We start from the raw sequence: 22,313 nt of genomic DNA, 5'->3' as shown, positions 1-22,313 counted from the left end.
TTCTCCTTCACAAATTCCCAATGTTTGGGGTTGAGATAATCCAAGTCAAGCTGAAACATTATTGTTCGGTTAAAACACCTAGAACACCCAGAGAACCCACAGAACCCAAACTAGGATATATTTCAAGGTCAGGGGTTAAAAGTCGTCATGCGGCGGCCATGTTGTATCAGTAGAACCTTGTTTAGGTTAGCTTGCTGCTATCCGCTCCTGTCAGGTGGGTTTGCTCTAAAACATATTGTTGTGCCTTTATCTGTTGGGGAGTTGGAGGGTTTGTGTGAGATTATCAAAATAAGATGTTTTGTGCTTGTGCCTTTTGCAGGGCTATCATTAAGACATTACTGTGATATGGGGAATGCTAGGACTGCCACATGAGCAATGGGACAAATTCAAGTGTGGTGTGTGAGTGTGTATTAAAGGGATACTTTGGGATTTTGGCAATGAGGACCTTTATCCACTTCCCCAGAGTCAGATGGACTCGCGGATACCGTTTTTATGTCTCTGTGTCCAGTATGAAGGAAGTCAGAGGTAGTTTCACGAGCCAATGCTTCCAGTCATTGCGCTAACGCTAGTTAGCAATTGCGCTAGCGCTAGTTAGCAACTTCCTTCAAACTGCACACAGAGACATAAAAACGGTCTCCACGAGTTCATCTGACTCTGGGGAAGGAGATAAAGGGCTTCACTGCCAGAATCCCGTAGTATCCCTTTAAGTGTATGCATTAGTGTGTGAACCCTTGTTATAGGTTAAGACTCTTGTGCTTCCCCTCCCCTCCACCCCATCCCCAGTTAGTCTGGCCCATGTTGGTGTGGACGGTTCTAGTTGTGTTCTGCCAGGACGTCGTTGAACACGTTCAGGAACATGTGAACATGGTACTCCTTAAACACCAGAGCAGGACGGAACCGGATCGACCGATCTCCACAGCCACCCAGCAGGACACCTGAGACAGACAGACAGACAGATTGAGACAGACCGACAGAGACGATAGAGGTTACACAGAAAATCACCAGCGTGGAGTGGGTATATGTGTGTGTGTGTAGTGTGTCTTACCCTTGTCCCGGGCTTTGAAGATGATGCTGTTGCGTGTGGCGTCATCACGGATGTCGATGGCACAGAATGTCCCCTGTCCCCGAGCACTGCTCAACAGGTTAGGGTACTGGTCCTGGGGGGAGAGGTACAGATGTTAGAACACAGAATGTCCCCTGTCCCCGAGCACTGCTCAACAGATTAGGGTACTGGTCCTGGGGGGAGAGGTACAGATGTTAGCACGCACACACACAGTCTCTGGTACCTGTAGTTGGTAGAGTCTCTGGTACCTGTAGTTGGTAGAGTCTCTGGTACCTGTAGTTGGTAGAGTCTGTCTCTGGTACCTGTAGTTGGTAGAGTCTGTCTCTGGTACCTGTAGTTGGTAGAGTCTCTGGTACCTGTAGTTGGTAGAGTCTGTCTCTGGTACCTGTAGTTGGTAGAGTCTCTGTCTCTGGTACCTGTAGTTGGTAGAGTTTCTGTCTCTGATACCTGTAGTTGGTAGAGTCTCTGGTACCTGTAGTTGGTAGAGTCTCTGTCTCTGGTACCTGTAGTTGGTAGAGTCTCTGGTACCTGTAGTTGGTAGAGTCTCTGTATCTAGTACCTGTAGTTAGTAGAGTCTCTGGTACCTGTAGTTGGTAGAGTCTCTGTATCTAGTACCTGTACTTGGTAGAGTTTCTGTCTCTGGTACCTGTAGTTGGTAGAGTCGCAGTCTCTGGTACCTGTAGTTGGTAGAGTCTCTGGTACCTGTAGCTGGTAGAGTCTCTGTCTCTGGTACCTGTAGTTGGTAGAGTTTCTGTCTCTGGTACCTGTAGTTGGTAGAGTCTCTGTCTCTGGTACCTGTAGTTGGTAGAGTCTCTGTCTCTGGTACCTGTAGTTGGTAGAGTCTCTGGTACCTGTAGTTGGTAGAGTCTCTGTATCTAGTACCTGTAGTTGGTAGAGTCTCTGTATCTAGTACATGTAGTTGGTAGAGTATCTGTACCTAGTACCTGTAGTTGGTAGAGTCTTTGTACCTAGTACCTGTAGTTGGTATAGTTTCTGTCTCTGATACCTGTAGTTAGTAGAGTCTCTGGTACCTGTAGTTGGTAGAGTATCTGTCTCTGGTACCTGAAGTTGGTAGAGTCTCTGTCTCTGGTACCTGTAGTTGGTAGAGTCTCTGTCTCTGGTACCTGTAGTTGGTAGAGTCTCTGTCTCTGGTACCTGTAGTTGGTAGAGTATCTGGTACCTGTAGTTGGTAGAGTCTCTGTATCTAGTACCTGTACTTGGTAGAGTTTCTGTCTCTGGTACCTGTAGTTGGTAGAGTCGCTGTCTCTGGTACCTGTAGTTGGTAGAGTCTCTGGTACCTGTAGTTGGTAGAGTCTCTGTATCTGGTACCTGTAGTTGGTAGAGTCTCTGTCTCTGGTACCTGTAGTTGGTAGAGTCTCTGTCTCTGGTACCTGTAGTTGGTAGAGTCCCTGGTACCTGTAGTTGGTAGAGTCTCTGTATCTAGTACCTGTAGTTGGTAGAGTCTCTGTACCTAGTACCTGTAGTTGGTAGAGTCTATGTACCTAGTACCTGTAGTTGGTAGAGTGTATGTACCTAGTACCTGTAGTTGGTAGAGTGTCTGTCTCTGGTACCTGTAGTTGGTAGAGTCTCTGTATCTAGTACCTGTAGTTCATAGAGTCCCTGTGTCTGGTACCTGTAGTTAGTAGAGTCGCTGTCTCTGGTACCTGTAGTTGGTAGTCTCTGGTACCTGTAGTTGGTAGAGTCTCTGTATCTAGTACCTGTAGTTGGTAGAGTCTCTGGTACCTATAGTTGGTAGAGTCTCTGTCTCTGGTACCTGTAGTTGGTAGAGTTTCTGTCTCTGGTACCTGTAGTTGGTAGAGTCTATGTCTCTGGTACCTGTAGTTGGTAGAGTCTATGTCTCTGGTACCTGTAGTTGGTAGAGTCTCTGGTACCTGTAGTTGGTAGAGTCCCTGTATCTAGTACCTGTAGTTGGTAGAGTCTCTGGTACCTGTAGTTGGTAGAGTCTCTGTATCTAGTAATTGTAGTTGGTAGAGTCTCTGGTATCTGTAGTTGGTAGAGTCTCTGGTACCTGTAGTTGGTAGAGTCTCTGTCTCTGGTACCTGTAGTTGGTAGAGTCTCTGTCTCTGGTACATGTAGTTGGTAGAGTCTCTGTCTCTGGTACCTGTAGTTGGTAGAGTCTCTGTCTCTGGTACCTGTAGTTGGTAGAGTCTATGTATCTAGTACCTGTAGTTGGTAGAGTCTCTGGTACCTGTAGTTGGTAGAGTCTCTGTATCTAGTACCTGTAGTTGGTAGAGTCTCTGTACCTAGTACCTGTAGTTGGTAGAGTCTCTGTACCTAGTACCTGTAGTTGGTAGAGTGTCTGTCTCTGGTACCTGTAGTTGGTAGAGTCGCTGTCTCTGGTACCTGTAGTTGGTAGAGTCTCTGGTACCTGTAGTTGGTAGAGTCTCTGTCTCTGGTACATGTAGTTGGTAGAGTCCCTGTGTCTGGTACCTGTAGTTGGTAGAGTCTCTGTCTCTGGTACCTGTAGTTGGTAGAGTCTCTGGTACCTGTAGTTGGTAGAGTCTCTGTGTCTAGTACCTGTAGTTGGTAGAGTCTCTGGTACCTGTAGTCGGTAGAGTCTCTGGTACCTGTAGTTGGTAGAGTCTCTGTATCTAGTACCTGTAGTTGGTAGAGTCTCTGTACCTAGTACCTGTAGTTGGTAGAGTCTCTGTACCTAGTACCTGTAGTTGGTAGAGTGTCTGTCTCTGGTACCTGTAGTTGGTAGAGTTTCTGTCTCTGATACCTGTAGTTGGTAGAGTCTCTGGTACCTGTAGTTGGTAGAGTATCTGTCTCTGGTACCTGTAGTTGGTAGAGTCTCTGTCTCTGGTACCTGTAGTTGGTAGAGTCTCTGTCTCTGGTACCTGTAGTTGGTAGAGTCTATGGTACCTGTAGTTGGTAGAGTCTCTGTATCTAGTACCTGTACTTGGTAGAGTTTCTGTCTCTGGTACCTGTAGTTGGTAGAGTCGCTGTCTCTGGTACCTGTAGTTGGTAGAGTCTCTGTATCTAGTACCTGTACTTGGTAGAGTTTCTGTCTCTGGTACCTGTAGTTGGTAGAGTCGCTGTCTCTGGTACCTGTAGTTGGTAGAGTCTCTGGTACCTGTAGTTGGTAGAGTCTCTGTATCTAGTACCTGTAGTTGGTAGAGTCTCTGGTACCTGTAGTTGGTAGAGTCTCTGTATCTAGTACTTGTAGTTGGTAGAGTCTCTGGTACCTGTAGTTGGTAGAGTCTCTGGTACCTGTAGTTGGTAGAGTCTCTGGTACCTGTAGTTGGTAGAGTCTCTGTCTCTGGTACCTGTAGTTGGTAGAGTCTCTGTCTCTGGTACCTGTAGTTGGTAGAGTCTCTGTCTCTGGTACCTGTAGTTGGTATAGTCTCTGTATCTAGTACCTGTAGTTGGTAGAGTCTCTGTACCTAGTACCTGTAGTTGGTAGAGTGTCTGTCTCTGGTACCTGTAGTTGGTAGAGTCTCTGTATCTAGTACCTGTAGTTCGTAGAGTCCCTGTGTCTGGTACCTGTAGTTAGTAGAGTCACTGTCTCTGGTACCTGTAGTTGGTAGAGTCTCTGGTACCTGTAGTTGGTAGAGTCTGTCTCTGGTACATGTAGTTGGTAGAGTCCCTGTGTCTGGTACCTGTAGTTGGTAGAGTCTCTGTCTCTGGTACCTGTAGTTGGTAGAGTCTCTGTACCTAGTACCTGTAGTTGGTAGAGTCTCTGTACCTAGTACCTGTAGTTGGTAGAGTGTCTGTCTCTGGTACCTGTAGTTGGTAGAGTCTCTGTATCTAGTACCTGTAGTTGGTAGAGTCTCTGGTACCTGTAGTTGGTAGAGTCTCTGTATCTAGTACATGTAGTTGGTAGAGTCTCTGTACCTAGTACCTGTAGTTGGTAGAGTCTCTGTACCTAGTACCTGTAGTTGGTAGAGTGTCTGTCTCTGGTACCTGTAGTTGGTAGAGTCTCTGTATCTAGTAATTGTAGTTGGTAGAGTATCTGTCTCTGGTACCTGTAGTTGGTAGAGTCTCTGTCTCTGGTACCTGTAGTTGTTAGAGTCTCTGTCTCTGGTACCTGTAGTTGTACCAACCTGTAGTTGGTAGAGTCCCTGTAGGAGAGTTTTCCCAGAGCGGGTCACCTCCTCCAGAAGGTTCTCTCTGCGGATCACGTTCAGAACCTCAGCCAGGAACAGGTTCTTAGATGGGTCGCCCATCCACGTGTTAAAGATACGGTAGGCCTGGGAAAGAAACACACACACACATACACAGACACAGACACACACAGACAAAATAAGGTTATACATTGCATGTGTGTATGTTTGCATGTGTGTGTCCTGTGTGTTCCTTATACGCCTATGTGTGTGTGTGTGTGTGTGTGTGTGTGTGTGCCTGCATGTGTACAGGGCATCTTGTGTGAATGTGCGTATTATATGCCTGTGTGTCCTGTGTGTGTGTGTTACCTTGTCTGCCTGCAGCTCGTCTTTATGGTAAAAGCCTCCAGTGAGCATCTTCTTGCTGAAGGAGACGATGTCAGCAGGGTCGTCCATTCCCCAGTGTTCATGAGCCCAGAACTTCCCTGTAGCACCGCCACCTGTCTGCACCTCATCCACATGGAACGCACTGCCATGCTGAGAGAGGGAGGAAGAGGGGGGAGGGGAGGATGGATAGGGGAGGGGGGAGGGATAGGTGAGGGGAGGAGGGATAGAGGAGGGGGAGGGATATAGGAGGGATAGGGGAGGGGGGAGGGATAGGGGAGGGAGGGGAGGAGGGATAGAGGAGGGATAGGGGAGGGGGGAGGGATAGGGGAGGGGAGGGGGAGGGATAGGGGAGGGATAGAGGAGAGATAGGGGAGGGGAGGAGGGATAGGGGAGGGGGAGGGGAGGAGAGATAAAGGAGGGATAGGGGAGGGGAGAAGGGATAGGGGAGGGGAGGAGGGATAGAGGAGAGATAGAGGAGGGATAGGGGAGGGGGGAGGGATAGAGGAGGGATAGAGGAGGGGAGGAGGGATAGAGGAGGGATAGGGGAGGGGAGGAGGGATAGAGGAGGGATAGGGGAGGGGAGGAGGGATAGAGGAGGGATAGGGGAGGGGGGAGGGGAGGGGAGGGGAGGGATAGGGGAGGGGGGAGGTATAGGGGAGACGGGGAGGGATGTTTTAATCTTTCTATGATTGATGGATGGATTGATTGACTGATTTTATTTCAGTGTCACCTTGTGTATGACTCTAACCCCCTCCCTCCTTCTCCAGCCTACCTTGTGTATAACCCTCCCTCCCTCTCCAGCCTACCTTGTGTATAACCCTCCCTCCTTCTCCAGCCTAACTTGCGTATAACCCTCCCTCCCTCTCCAGCCTACCTTGTGTATAACCCTCCCTCCTTCTTCAGCCTACCTTGTGTATAACCCTCCCATCCCAGCCTACCTTGTGTATGACTCTAACCCCCTCCCTCCCTCTCCAGCCTACCTTGTGTATAACCCTCCCTCCCCAGCCTACCTTGTGTATGACTCTAACCCCCTCCCTCCCTCTCCAGCCTACCTTGTGTATGACTCTCCCCCCCCCCTCCCTCCCTCCCTCCCTCCCTCTCCAGCCTACCTTGCGTGCGATGTTCCGTAGCTTCTTGAAGAAGTCAGGTGTTGCGTGGTTGTCTCCTCCTTCAGCCTGGATGGGTTCAATCACTATCCCAGCCACCGGCCGGCCCTTCTGACGCCACTGGACTATCAGGTCCTCTACCTGGGACATACACAGATAACACAGAGCTACAGGGTTAACACACAGATACGGGGTTAACACACAGATACGGGGTTAACACACAGATACGGGGTTAACACACAGATACGGGGTTAACACACAGATACGGGGTTAACACACAGCTACGGGGTTAACGCACAGATACGGGGTTAACGCACAGATACGGGGTTAACGCACAGATATGGGGTTAACGCACAGCTACGGGGTTAACGCACAGCTACGGGGTTAACACACAGATACGGGGTTAACACACAGATACGGGGTTAACACACAGATACGGGGTTAACACACAGATACGGGGTTAACACACAGATACGGGGTTAACGCACAGATACGGGGTTAACGCACAGATATGGGGTTAACGCACAGCTACGGGGTTAACGCACAGCTACGGGGTTAACACACAGATACGGGGTTAACACACAGATACGGGGTTAACACACAGATACGGGGTTAACACACAGATACGGGGTTAACACACAGATACGGGGTTAACACACAGATACAGGGTTAACACACAGATACGGGGTTAACACACAGATACAGGGTTAACACACAGATACAGGGTTAACACACACACACAAACAGGGTTAACACACACACAATCTCTGTAACCCGTTTCCCGCCCAAACCCAGTCCCTTTTCCTGGGATAAATAATTCCAAGAAACCGGTAAATTATAATAAATTATTTATATGAACAGCGTGACGTGAAATGGAACTGTTAAATTATATGCAATGTCTAAATCTTTCTTCGATATGGTTCTCTCTGCTCTGCTATCTGCATGGTCAATAATCAACGCTCAGGGTGTGTGTGTGTCAACCATATACGCATCAGCAACCACAGCTAATGAAGTCACTGAAACCCTTAACAAAGAGTTAGTCTGTTTTGGAATCGGTGGCCTGTAATAAACTGGTCCTGAACATCTCTAAAACTAAGAGCATTGTATTTGGTACAAATTGTTCCCTAAGTTCTAGACCTCAGCTGAATCTGGTAATGAATGGTGTGGCTGTTGAACAAGTTGAGGAGACTAAATTACTTTGCGTTACCTTAGATGGTAAACTGTCACGGTCAAAACATATAGATTCAGTGGTTGTAAAGATGGGGAGAGTTCTGTCCGTAATAAAGAGATGCTCTGCTTTTTTGACTCCACACTCCACAAAGCAAGTCCTGCAGGCTCTAGTTTTGTCTTGATTATTGTCCAGTGATATGGTCAAGTGCTGCAAAGAAAGACCTAGTTAAGCTGCAGCTGGCCCAGAACAGAGCGGCACGTCTTGCTCTTCATTGTAATCAGAAGGCTAATATTAATACTATGCATGCCAGTCTCTATTGGCTAAGAGTTGAGGAAAGACTGACTGCATCACTTCTTCTTTTGATAAGAAACAATGTGTTGAAAATCCCAAATTGTTTGCATGGTCAACTTAAACACAGCTCTGACACTTACCCCACCAGACATGCCACCAGGGTTCTTTTCACAGTCCCCAAATCCATAACAAATTCAAGCAAGCGTACAGTATTATATAGAGCCATTATTGCATGGAACTCCGTTCCATCACATATTGCTCAAATGAACAGCAAACCTGGTTTCAAAAAACAGATAAAGCAACGGCACAACGCCTCTCACCTATTTGACCTAGATAGTTTGTGTGTATGTATTGATATGTAGGCTACGTGTGCCATTTTTTAATTGATGTAGTTCTGTCAATGAGCTGTTCTTGTCTATTAATGTTGTAGCTGCTGCTTTCGCAAGTAGCTGCTGCTTTCGCAACAGCTAATGGGGATCCTAATAAAATACAAAAAATACCAAAACGAAGCCAAATACAAAACTGACCTGCTGATAATCCCGTCTAAGGAATTCAGCGTGTTTGAAGCAACAAACAAGTCCAAATGCCTGCAGCACCAGTTTGAGGCAGGTCAGTTTTGTATTTGGCCTCGTTTTGGTATTTTGTATTTACATTTTATTAGGATCCCCATTAGCTGTTCCTGGTTTGAGGCACTTGCCACGATCCAGGCCACCTCCGTGGAGGCTGAGAGAGCCTTGTCAGTCTGTGGCCAATTTGTGACCAAGATCAGAAACCAGGAAGCATTGACACACTGTGCTTTTTGAGAGGCCACAGGTACAGCCTATAGCCTATATGCACATGTTTTAGTTTGTTCATTTGTTTGCTACAGGGTAGGCCCACCAGGTTGTTTTACGTAGCCTATATCCTACGTTTATGTGTAGAATGCTTTTCTACATTTGTTTGGCCGGGTCTTGAGAATCAGTCAGCTACAATTATAGTTACTCTGTTTCTGACCGAGTCTGTTTTTCATGTCTTTTAATTAACTCAAATTTGAACATGGAAGTTTAATGAAAATGTTTGTTTGTTTTTCTCTTGAGTAAAAGTAATAATGAAAACAAGAATTACTTGTTTATTACATTTTATTATATAGTCTACGTTTGTGTAGCCAGAAGGCTCACGTTTCATTATTGTATGCTAAATGACTAAATACATATTTTAAAACAAAACCTTGAGAAATTATCATTGACTTTATTGCTAGAAATAGGCATACCATTGATTTTTAGGCTAACGAATGCTAACAACTGATAACGAATGCAATAAGTAAACGTTTGCTTTTATGTAAAATATAGCCAACCTTAGAATGGCGCATTATTCACAGTGGGTTTAGCTACGCGGGAAATTGATCAACCACAGTGCTATCCATGGTACTGAATCTTCACTACAGCTCATCTGTTTGATTAGCGGAGAATCAGATATGTTCCCTCTGACAAAATCACCACAATAAGCGAAGTAAAAACAGCCACAACCTTCCCAGATTCCCCTGATAGACAGGTTCAAGGGGAGAGAAAAGAACCCAGCTGCATCTTTCAGTCAAAGGACCCAGCTGCATCTTTCAGTCAAAGGACCCAGCTGCATCTTTCAGTCAAAGGACCCAGCAGCATCTTTCAGTCAAAGGACCCAGCTGCATCTTTCAGTCAAAGGACCCAGCAGCATCTTTCAGTCAAAGTACCCAGCTGCATCTTTCAGTCAAAGGACCCAGCTGCATCTTTTAGTCAAAGTACCCAGCAGCATCTTTCAGTCAAAGGTAGGCTGAAACTAATGTAACTTTCACTAGACTGTAATAACCTCATCATATTTTACCAGACGGCCAACAGTGCTTCATAGGCCTACATTAAAACTAGGCAAAATAGTGTGGTGACTTAGAACTTTGAGATTGATTAAATTGCAACAAATACAACAAGAAACCATTACATTCATCTGTCTATTTCTCCATTTACAGTGGCATAATCGTCAGATTTTTTTTGCTGGTATTATATGCTTTTAAATAGCACTTCCAGTTTGAACGGGAATACCGGGGAAATTGGTAGATTCTCAGGAAAATATTAAATCCTAACACACACACACACCTCCTCCAGGCAGCGGGCCTCCTCCTGTGCGTTCTCCCGTGTGAACTCCTCCAGAGGGTACTTCAGTTTAGGGAAGGGAGCGATCGGCCAATCAAATGAAGGCACATCCAGCTTGTGGATGGCTTTGGAGTGCGTCGTTGCCAAGCAACCTGAAAACAGATCAGACATCGTAAGTTGTTGTTTTTAAGGAGTGGGGCAGTCCTACCTTCGTTCAAGCAACCTGATCTCGTGAGCTTACATTCTGTTTCTGTCTTCTTGGGTATGACGCTACAAGCTTAGCACACCTGTATTTGGGGAGTTTCTCCCATTCTTCTACGCAGATCATCTCAAGCTCTGGCAGGTTGGATGGGGAGCATCGCTGCATAGCTATTTTCAGGTCCTGACTAGTCTCCCAGTCCCTGCGCTGAAAAACATCCCCCCAGCATGATGCTGCCACCACGCTTCACCGTAGGGATGGTGCCAGGTTTCCTCCAGACGTGATGCTTGGCATTCAGGCCAAAGTGTTCAATCTTGGTTTCATCAGACCACTTGTTTCTCATGGTCTGAGAGTCTTTAGGTGCCTTTTGGCAAACTCCAAGCGGCCTGTCATGTACCTTTTACCGAGGAGTGGCTTCCGTCTGCCCACTCTACCATAAAGGCCTGATTGGTGGAGTGCTGCAGAGATGGTTGTCCTTCTAGTAGGTTTTCCGATATCCACAGAGGAACTCTGGAGCTCTGTCAGAGTGACCATCAGGTTCTCGGTCACCTCCCTGACCAAGGCCCTTTTCCCCCGATTTCTTAGTTTAGCCGGGCGGCCAGCTCTAGGAAGAGTCTTGGTGGTTCCAAACTTCTTCCATTTAGGAATTATGGAGGCCACTGTGTTCGTGGGGACCTTCAATGCTGCAGACATTTTTGGTACCCTTCCCCAGAGCTGTGCCTCGACACAATCCTGTCTCGGAGCTCTACGGACAATTCCTACGACCTCAACTGTGGGACCTTACGTAGACAGGTGTGTGCCTTACCAAATCATGTCAATTTATCACAGGTGGACTCCGAGGCATTTCAGGAGCCTGTTGATGTCCTTGGGTTTGAATGGGTCTCGATAGAGCAGGTAGAGGAAAGCTTGATACATGGTGTAAGAGTCTTTTTCATCTTGTAAGTGACATTTGTGTGCAAAAGCCTGTCAGAACACTTCTGCTTTGTCCCGTGCAGTGATGTGTGCTATGTCGTGGTGTATGATGACAGGGATATCAGAGTTAGCAGCTCTTCCAGAAAGGGAGTTGACAAAGCCTCCACCATCTCTTGCTGATTAGGGTGTTATCAGTGAGTTCCTCTGTGAGTTTGATATCATGATAGCTTGCTTCTCAGCCTGGTCTGGCCAGGGCAAACTTCTGCTTGTTGGCGGCAGTTTTATTTAGCCGTTGGAAAAAAAGGCGACGATTTTTTCCGTCCTTGCTGCTCTCCTGCACTTTTCGTCAAAACATACTTTGTCCCCAGGCTTTCTGGTGACAGTTTCGCTGGGGATGAATTGCTCCCATGGCATCATGGGTCATGTCAGTGATCTTTTCGTCAAAACATACTTTGTCCACAGGCTTTCTGGTGACAGTTCTGCTGGGGATTAATTGCGCCATGGCATCATGGGTGATGTCAGTGATCTTTTCGTCAAAACATACTTTGTCCCCGGGCTTTCTGGTGACAGTTCTGCTTGGGATAAAATGCTCCATGGCATCATGGGTGATGTCAGTGATCTTTTTGTCAAAACATACTTTGTCCCCAGGCTTGGTCTCCTCTGGTTGGAGTAACCACAATCTGTTGTAGGCCTAAGCAGCTTGCAAGCTGTCGGGCCCGGCAACCAGCATGACAGTTGTTCAGCTATCCAGACAGTCTTCATGGTGGACATTGAAGTCGCCCACCACCATGACAGTTGTTCAGCTACCCAGACAGTCTTCATGGTGGACATTGAAGTCGCCCGCCACCATGACAGAATGTGCACCAAACTCTGTCATTTTGGGTTTCAGTGTCTAGGTCTATAAAACAGCTCCTATGAGGAGCTTCTGGGAGTGTAAGGTGACTGGAAGCCATGTCAGTTCCATGTCTTTTGGGTCTTTTTGGGTCTCATGGTGGATGGTGATTCCTTGCAAGCAATACACTGCAATGCCACCACCTGACGACGCAGTTCTGTCTCGTCGGCAGCACATGGTGCATCCTGGTATTGCGATGCAGTCAGCTCCGTCCTTTACAGTTGAGTCCAGGAATGCGTCCACCACGATGACGACGGTAGGTTCTTTCTCCTTAGGCTAGCTCTCCGATGTTTGATCTTAGACCACGGATGTTGACCTCCATGATTCGTAGTTCTTTATCTCGTAGTACAGTGAGTGACAAAGAAATGATCAGTCTATAATTTTAATGGTAGGTTTATTTGAACAGTGAGAGACAGAATAACAACAAGAAAATCCATAAAAACGCATATTAAAAATTTTATAAATAGATTTACATTTTAATGAGGGAAATAAGTATTTGACACCCTCTCAATCAGAAAGATTTCTGGCTCCCAGGTGTCTTTTATACAGGTAACGAGCTGAGATTAGGAGCACACTCTTAAAGGGATTGCTCCTAATCTCAGCTTGTTACCTGTATAAAAGACACCTGGGAGCCAGAAGCAATCAATCAGATTCCAAACTCTCCACCATGGCCAAGTCCAAAGAGCTCTCCAACGATGTCAGGGACAAGATTGTAGACCTACACAAGGCTGGAATGGGCTACAAGACCATCGCCAAGCAGCTTGGTGAGAAGGTGACAACAGTTGGTGCGATTATTCGCAAATGGAAGAAACACAAAATAACTGTCAATCTCCCTCGGCCTGGGGCTCCATGCAAGATCTTACCTCATGGAGTTGCATTGATCATGAGAACGGTGAGGAATCAACCCAGAACTACACGGGAGGATCTTGTCAATGATCTCAATGCAGCTGGGACCATAGTCACCAAGAAAACAATTGGTAACACACTACGCCGTGAAGGACTGAAATCCTGCAGCGCCCGCAAGGTCCCCCTGCTCAAGAAAGCACATATACAGGCCCGTCTGAAGTTTGCCAATGAACATCTGAATGATTCAGAGGAGAACTGGGTGAAAGTGCTGTGGTCAGATGAGACCAAAATCAAGCTCTTTGGCATCAACTCAACTCGCCGTGTTTGGAGGAGGAGGAATGCTGCCTATGACCCAAAGAACACCATCCCCACCGTCAAACATGGAGGTGTAAACATTATGCATTGGGGGTGTTTTTCTGCTAAGGGGACAGGACAACTTCACTGCATCAAAGGGACGATGGACGGGGCCATGTACCGTCAAATCTTGGGTGAGAACCTCCTTCCCTCAGCCAGGGCATTGAACATGGGTCGTGGATGGTGTTACGGATACAGGTATCCTGTGTCTTTTTGTGTTTTTCCTCTCCTTCTACCCTAATCACAGGTGTCCTGTATGTTCCTGATTGGTGGTCGTTGGGGTGTCTGCTGATTGCTGAGGTGGACCAATCAGTGGACATTCCTCTGCATTGCACCACCTGTTTCTGGTTTTTCAATCACACATCCCATTGTTTAAAAGCCGGTCAGTTGTGTTTGTAGAGGGAGACAATTTTCCGTATGTGAGTATGGATACTGTGGTGTCCTGTGTTTTGTGTACTCACTCATTTGCTGGTTACTCTGTTTGGTAACTTTGTTGTGTGTTTCTGGGAAAAGGGGAATTTAAGCAAGTTGCCCTTGGGCATACATTACCCATAGGAAGAAAACTGTCTAAAAACACTAGTTAGACCTGAGCGGACCACCCACTGTAATTTTTGTATGATTAGCAGTAGCTTAGCGGTTCTTGAGGCAGGCAAGATCAGTTTAGTTTTTTTTTACACTATTGTTTCATTTCTTGGGTCCTGCTCAGCCCTTTTTCCCAAATCTTTACCGTGTGTTCAAAATAAACATTTTATGTTTGACGGTAGTTTATGGTTGTCGTGTAGTTTTTGTTCTCCCTGTTTCCATGTCACGATTCTAATTTGCATGAATTATGTTACGGGTCTCTTGTCCATCCACCCTAGACGTTTAAAGCCACGGGGTTCGTAACAGATGGGTATTCCAGCATGACAATGACCCAAAACACACGGCCAAGGCAACAAAGGAGTGGCTCAAGAAGAAGCACATTAAGGTCCTGGAGTGGCCTAGCCAGTCTCCAGACCTTAATCCCATAGAAAATCTGTGGAGGGAGCTGAAGGTTCGAGTTGCCAAACGTCAGGCTCGAAACCTTAATGACTTGGAGAAGATCTGCAAAGAGGAGTGGGACAAAATCCCTCCTGAGATGTGTGCAAACCTGGTGGCCAACTACAAGAAACGTCTGACCTCTGTGATTGCCAACAAGGGTTTTGCCACCAAGTACTAAGTCATGTTTTGCAGTGGGGTCAAATACTTATTTCCCTAATTAAAATGCAACTCAATTTATAACATTTTTTATATGCATTTTTCTGGATTTTTTTGTTGTTATTCTGTCTCTCACTGTTCAAATACACCTACCATTAAAATTATAGACTGATCATTTCTTTGTCAGTGGGCAAACATACAAAATCAGCAGGGGATCAAATACTTTTTTCCCTCACTGTAGTTATGTTATTTTACTTTCATTCAACAATAAGATGTGTAATAATATTTAACCTGACTGACCCATTGTTCTGCCATGAAATCCACCCATAAACGACAGGATGCTGAGGTCCGGACAGCCAGGGCTCTGAGAGAGAGAGAGGAGGGAGAGTGGAGAGAGAGAGGGAACGAAGGAGAGGGGAGAGAGATGGAGAGAGAACGAGAAGAGGAGGGAGAGACGGAGAGAGGGAGAACAAGGGAGAGAGGAGGGGGAGAGAGAAGGAGGGAGGGAGAGCAAGAATTAGAGCATGAGAGTGTTTTTAGTGTGTGTACGTGGCTACTAAAGAATAGGTGAGAGGAACGTGATGATGATGAACACCAGAACACAGGTCATGGCCTGCTCTGACTCTCTGCACCTCCCTCTCCCTCCCTCACACACGCACACAACCACACAGACATACACACATACAGTGCCTTGCAAAAGTATTCATCCCCCTTGGCGTTTTTTCCTATTTTGTTGCATTACAACCTGTAATTTAAATGGATTTTTATTTGGATTTCATGTAATGGACATACACAAAATAGTCCAAATTGGTGAAGTGAAATGAAAAAAATAACTTGTTTCAAAAAATTCTAAAAAATAAATAACGGAAAAGTGGTGCGTGCATATTTATTCACTCCCTTTGCTATGAAGCCCCTAAATAAGATCTGGTGCAACCAATTACCTTCAGAAGTCACATAATTAGTTAAATAAAGTCCACCTATGTGCAATCTAAGTGTTACATGATCTGTCACATGATCTCAGTATATAGACACCTGTTCTGAAAGGCCCCAGAGTCTGCAACACCACTAAGCAGGGGGCACCACCAAGCAAGCTGTCACGGATTCTGCCAAGGCTGCTCCTCCTCCTTGCTCGGGCAGGCTTCGGCGTTCGTCGTCCCCGGAGTACTAGCTACCACCGTTAGATATTTCGAGGTTTGATTGGTTTGGTCTGTCTGTTGCACCTGTGTCCGTTTGTGTCTGATTTTGTGTCCTATAAGTTTCTGGCTTTGTGTTTGTGTGTTATTTTCCGCCTGTCCGTTGGTGTCATCCGTGCAGTACTCTGGACTTTGTTTATTGTGACGCACTGTGTTTGCGTTGTCGCTCGCCTCCTTGTTTGAGGTCCTTTATTTTGTTTTGTTTATACAGTTCAGTAAAGTCTTGTTTGACTGAGCCCATGCGTCCTGCGTCTGACTCCTCAACCACATCCACATCAACACTGACAGAATAACACACCTTATGGAGTCAGCAGGAGCAGCGGCGGCACCCAAGTCGCTGGAGGAACGGATCAGCGATCAAGACACCATGATCCGGCAACTTGGGGTCGCCATGAACGAGGTGTCCAACACTCTGCGCCGTTTGGTCACCGGAGAGGTGCCCACACCTTCGCACACCTTACCATCACCATCGGCCAGTCCTCCTCTCCCAGCACCGGAACCCAGTGGCATTCGGCTCTCGCTCCCGAGGGCATATGATGGTTCCGCAGCCAGGGGTTCCTCCTGCAGGTGGAACTCTACCTGGCCACCATACACCCGGCGCCCTCGGGATACGAGAGCGTCTCCGCCCTCATCTCCTGTCTCTCCGGCAAGGCGTTGGAGTGGGCCAACGCCGAATGGAGGGGAATAGACGCCGCCACCATCACCTACGCGGAGTTCTCCCGCCGCTTCAGGACAGTGTTCGATCATCCACCTGAGGGGAAGGCGGCGGGGGAGCGTCTGTTCCACCTCCGACAGGGGAAGAGGAGTGCACAGGAGTTCGCCCTGGAGTTCCGGACTCTAGCGGCGGATTCGGGGTGGAATGAGAGGGCCCTCATCGACCACTATCGGTGCAGCCTACGAGAGGACGTTCGTCGTGAGCTGGCCTGCAGGGACACCAACCTATCCTTCGACCAGTTGGTGGACATTTCCATCCGTCTCGACACCCTGGTGGATACCCGCGGACATCCCGAATGGGGGTCGTCCATTCCACCCTCCAGCACCCCCGAGCCGATTCCCATGGAGCTCGGAGGTGCTGGCGCTAGGGAGAGGAGGAGAGAGAACCCGAGGGGGGCCGTCCCCTGCACCAACTGTGGCCGTGGAGGGCACACTGCGGCTAGGTGCTGGGGAGGGTCTCCTGGGAGAGGGGACAACAGGTCACGCACTGGGGAGTCATTTCAGGTGAGTAGGTGCCCCACTTACCCAGAGCTCTCTGTTGGTCACCTGTGTATACCTGTGAGATTTCCACAGGTGGCACCTCATTCCCAGCATAAGGCGCTAGTCGATTCAGGCGCAGCTGGGAATTTTGTTGATCGTGAGTTTTGTTCTAGGTTAGGAATTCCCCTTCGGCCGGTGGAAGCCCCCTTCCCTGTCCATGCCCTAGACAGCCGGCCGCTGGGGTCGGGGTTGATTAGAGAAGTCACAGCACCACTTAAGATGACGACGCAGGGGGGTCATGAAGAGATCATTCAGTTTTATCTGATCGACTCTCCTGCGTATCCCGTGGTGCTGGGGCTTCCCTGGTTAAGCGCCCATGATCCTACCATTGCGTGGCAACAGAGGGCTCTTATGGAGTGGTCTGCCCAGTGTGTAGGGAGATGTCTAGGTGTTTCCTTAGGGCCGACCTCGGTGGAGAGTCCGAACCAAGTGCCCGCAATGCGCATTCCCCCTGAATATGAGGATTTAGCACTTGTGTTCAGCAAGACTAGGGCAACACGGTTGCCACCTCATAGACAGGGGGATTGTGCGATAGATCTCCAAACAGGAGCGGCACTTCCGCGGAGCCGTGTGTATCCCCTGTCTCAAGAGGAGACAGCGGCTATGGAGACTTACATAGCCGAGTCCTTGGAACAGGGATACATACGGTCCTCCACTTCCCCGGTTTCCTCGAGTGTCTTCTTTGTGAAGAAGAAGGATGGGGGTTTGCACCCGTGTATTGATTACCGTAGTCTCAATCAGATCACGGTTAAGTACAGTTATCCTCTTCCTCTGATTGCGACTATGACTGAATCGTTATGCGGAGCGCGGTTCTTCACAAAGTTGGATCTCAGGAGCGCGTACAATCTGGTGCGCATTAGGGAGGGGGATGAATGGAAAACATTTAGCACCACCTCGGGTCATTACGAGTATCTCGTCATGCCATACGGGTTAATGAATGCTCCTTCAGTCTTCCAATCCTTTGTGGACGAGATTTTCAGGGACATGCATGGGCAGGGTGTGGTAGTGTACATCGTCGGCATCCTAGTGTACTCTTCTACACGAGCCGAGCATGTAGCCCTGGTGCGCTGAGTGTTGAGGAGGCTGTTGGAGCATGACCTGTATGTCAAGGCAGAGAAATGCTTGTTTTTCCAGGAGTCCATCTCCTTTTTGGGTTATCGATTGTCCGCGTCTGGTGTGAAGATAGAGGTTGACCGTGTGTCTGCCGTGCGTAATTGGCAAACTCCAACCACTGTAAAAGAGGTGCAGCAGTTTTTGGGTTTTGCTAATTACTACCGGAGGTTTATCCGGGGCTTTGGACAGGTGGCAGCTCCCATTACGTCCCTGCTGAAGGGGGGCCCGGTGCGTTTGCAGTGGTCAGCTGAAGCGGACAGGGCATTTGTTAAACTGAAGAACCTGTTCACTTCGGCCCCGGTGCTGGCGCATCCGGACCCCGCTTTACCATTCCAAGTTGAGGTAGACGCATCAGAGGCCGGTATTGGGGCAGTTCTGTCGCAACAGTCTGGCACGCCACCTAAACTCCGCCCCTGTGCGTTCTATTCTAAGAAGCTCAGCCCGGCGGAGCGTAATTATGACGTAGGGGACAGGGAGCTGTTAGCCGTGGTTCAGGCCCTAAAGGTGTGGAGGCATTGGCTTGAGGGGGCTCAACACCCTTTCCTCATTCTGACTGACCACCGTAACCTGGAGTACATCCGGGCAGCTAGGAGATTAAACCCTCGTCAGGCTAGGTGGAACATGTTCCTGACCCGGTTTGTTTTTAAGATCACGTACATCCCAGGGTCCCAGAACGGTAAGGCAGACGCCCTGTCCCGGCGGTATGACACAGAGGAGAGGTCCATTGAGCCTACTCCCATACTGCCGGAGTCTTGTCTGGTGGCTCCGGTGGTGTGGGAGGTCGATTCGGAGATCGAGCGGGCGTTACGTACCGACCCTACTCCCCCAGAGTGTCCTGTGGGGCGGACGTACGTTCCGCTCGAGGTTCGTGATCGCCTTATTTATTGGGCTCATACATCACCCTCCTCTGGACATCCAGGTATTGGCCGGACAGTGCACTGCCTTAGCGTGAAATACTGGTGGCCAACGTTAGCTAGGGATGTGAGGGTTTATGTCTCCTCCTGCTCGGTGTGCGCCCAGTGTAAGGCGCCTAGACACCTGCCCAGGGGAAAGTTACATCCCCTGCCCGTTCCACAACGACCATGGTCCCACCTCTCGGTGGATTTTGTGACCGACCTTCCTCCTCCCAGGGGAATACCACCATTTTGGTCGTTGTGGATCGGTTTTCCAAGGCCTGTCGTCTCCTCCCAATGCCGGGTCTCCCTACTGCCCTACAGACCGCTGAGGCCCTATTTACCCACGTTTTCCGGCACTATGGGGTTCCCGAGGATATAGTGTCTGACCGAGGTCCCCAGTTCACCTCCAGAGTCTGGGGGGCGTTCATGGAACGCTTGGGGGTCTCGGTGAGCCTTACCTCGGGTTACCACCCAGAGAGCAATGGGCAGGTAGAACGAGTCAACCAGGATGTGGGTAGGTTTCTGAGGTCCTACTGCCAGGGCCGGCCGGAGGAGTGATCAAGGTATATCCCCTGGGCAGAGATGGCACAGAACTCTCTCCGCCACTCCTCCACCAATCTAACCCCTTTCCAGTGTGTGTTAGGGTATCAGCCGGTTCTGGCACCATGGCACCAGAGCCAGATCGAGGCTCCTGCGGTGGATGAGTGGATTCGGCGCTCGGAGGAGACGTGGGACGCTGCACATGTCCATCTGCAGCGGGCCATCCGTCGACAGAAGGCGAGCGCCGATCGCCACCGCAGTGACGCACCGGGAGATCGAGTCTGGCTCTCGACTCGAAACCTGCCCCTCCGCCTGCCCTGCCGGAAGCTGGGTCGGCGGTTTGTGGGGCCTTTTAAAGTCCTGAGGAGATTGAACGAGGTGTGTTACAGGTTACAACTGCCTATTGATTATAAGAATATTAACCCCTCGTTCCATGTGTCTCTTCTCAGGCCGGTGGTAGCTGGTCCACTCCAGGAAGGTGAGATACGGGAGACTCCTCCGCCCCCACTGGACATCGAGGGAGCTCCGGCGTACACGGTCAGGACCATCTTGGACTCGAGACGTCGGATGGGGGGTCTCCAGTATCTCGTGGAGTGGGAGGGGTACGGCCCGGAGGAACGGTGCTGGGTGCCTAGGAGGGATATCCTAGATCCATCCCTCCTGACTGAGTTCCACCGTGGTCATCCCACGCGCCCGGCTCCGCGTCCTCCTGGTCGTCCCCGAGGCCGGGGTCGGCGCACGGCTGGAGCCGCGCGTCAAGGGGGGGGGGTACTGTCACGGATTCTGCCGAGGCTGCTCCTCCTCCTTGCTCGGGCAGGCTTCGGCGTTCGTCGTCCCCGGAGTACTAGCTACCACCGTTAGATATTTCGATGTTTGATTGGTTTGGTCTGTCTGTTGCACCTGTGTCCGTTTGTGTCTGATTTTGTGTCCTATAAGTTTCCGGCTTTGTGTTTGTGTGTTTGTGTGTTATTTTCCGCCTGTCCGTTGGTGTCACCCGTGCAGTACTCTGGACTTTGTTTATTGTGACGCACTGTGTTTGCGTTGTCGCTTGCCTCCTTGTTTGAGGTCCTTTATTTTGTTTTGTTTATACAGTTCAGTAAAGTCTTGTTTGACTGAGCCCATGCGTCCTGCGTCTGACTCCTCAATCACATCCACATCAACACTGACACAAGCGGCACCATGAAGACCAAGGAGCTCTCCAAACAGGTCAGGGACAAAGTTGTGGAGAAGTACAGATCAGGGTTGGGTTATAAAAAAATATCAGAAACTTTGAACATCCCACGGAGCACAATGAAATCCATTATTAAAAAATGGAAAGAATATGGCACCACAACAAACCTGCCAAGAGAGGGCCGCCCACCAAAACTCACAGACCAGGCAAGGAGGGCATTAATCAGAGAGACAACAAAGAGACCAAAGATAACCTTGAAGGATCTGTCCATTGGACCACTTTAAGCCGTACACTCCACAGAGCTGGGCTTTACGGAAGAGTGGCCAGAAAGAAGCCATTGCTTAAAGAAAAAAATAAGCAAACACGTTTGGTGTTCGCCAAAAGGCATGTGGGAGACTCCCCAAACATATGGAAGAGGGTACTCTGGTCAGATTAGACTAAAATTGAGCTTTTTGGCCATCAAGGACAACGCTATGTCTGGAGCAAACCCAACACCTCTCATCACCCCAAGAACAGCATCCCCACAGTGAAGCATGGTGGTGTCAGCATCATGCTGTGGGGATGTTTTTCATTGGCAGGGACTGGGAAACTGGTCAGAATTGAAGGATGGCGCTAAATACAGGGACATTCTTGAGGGAAACCTGTTTCAGTCTTCCAGAGATTTGAGACTTGGACAGAGGTTCACCTTCCAGCAGGACAATGACCCTAAGCATACTGCTAAAGCAACACTCAAGTGGTTTAAGGGGAAACATTTAAATGTCTTGGAATGGCCTAGTCAAAGCCCAGACCTCAATCCAATTGAGAATCTGTGGTATGACTTAAAGATTGCTGTACACCAGCGGAACCCATCCAACTTTACATTTTAGTCATTTAGCAGACACTCTTATCCAGAGCGACTTACAGTTAGTGAGTGCATACATTTCTCATACTGCCCGTGGGAATCAAACCCACAACCCTGGCGTTGCAAGTGCCATGCTCTACCAACAGAGCAACACGGGAGCTTGAAGGAGCTGGAGCAGTTTTGCCTTGAAGAATGGGCAAAAATCCCAGTGGCTAGATGTGCCAAGCTTATAGACATACCCCAAGAGACTTGTAGCTGTAATTGCTGCAAAAGGTGGCTCTACAAAGTATTGACTTTGGGGTGGGTTGAATAGTTACAGTGAGGGAAAAAAGTATTTGATCCCCTGCTGATTTTGTACGTTTGCCCACTGACAAAGACATGATCAGTCTATAATTTTAATGGTAGGTTTATTTGAACAGTGAGAGACAGAATAACAACAAAAAAATCCAGAAAAACGCATGTCAAAAATGTTATAAATTGATTTGTATTTCAATGAGGGAAATAAGTATTTGACCCCTCTGCAAAACATGACTTAGTACTTGGTGGCAAAACCCTTGTGTCACGTTCGTTCAATGACGGGACGGACCAAGGCGCAGCGTGATATGCATACATGTTTATTTAAACTTAATAAACACTCGACAAAACAATAAACGAAACGAAACGTGAAGTCCAAGGTAGACACAAACAACATACCTTATACGGAACAAGATCCCACAACCACTAGTGCCAAAAGCCTGCC

The 22,313-nt window shown here is 48.4% G+C and overlaps 1 protein-coding gene across 1 annotated transcript in view; it reads right to left on the bottom strand.

Moving 5' to 3' along the window:
* Positions 1–599: 599 nt before the first annotated feature.
* Positions 600–22,313, bottom strand: part of LOC121556143 (4-aminobutyrate aminotransferase, mitochondrial-like) — a 41,286-nt gene continuing 19,572 nt past the window's right edge. The window contains exons 8-14 of the mRNA XM_045219345.1: positions 14,867–14,930; positions 10,191–10,339; positions 6,627–6,764; positions 5,500–5,667; positions 5,131–5,277; positions 1,046–1,157; positions 600–935 (exon numbers count right to left, since the gene is read on the bottom strand). Coding sequence (XP_045075280.1) covers positions 814–935; positions 1,046–1,157; positions 5,131–5,277; positions 5,500–5,667; positions 6,627–6,764; positions 10,191–10,339; positions 14,867–14,930 — 900 coding nt within the window. The 3' untranslated portion in view covers positions 600–813. The remainder of the gene's footprint in view (positions 936–1,045; positions 1,158–5,130; positions 5,278–5,499; positions 5,668–6,626; positions 6,765–10,190; positions 10,340–14,866; positions 14,931–22,313) is intronic.

The sequence above is a fragment of the Coregonus clupeaformis genome, unplaced genomic scaffold, assembly GCF_020615455.1.
Source record: "Coregonus clupeaformis isolate EN_2021a unplaced genomic scaffold, ASM2061545v1 scaf2291, whole genome shotgun sequence".
Taxonomy (NCBI): Eukaryota; Metazoa; Chordata; class Actinopteri; order Salmoniformes; family Salmonidae; genus Coregonus; species Coregonus clupeaformis.
Note: the sequence above shows the minus strand (reverse complement) of the source record. Positions and strands in the feature narration are given on the sequence as shown.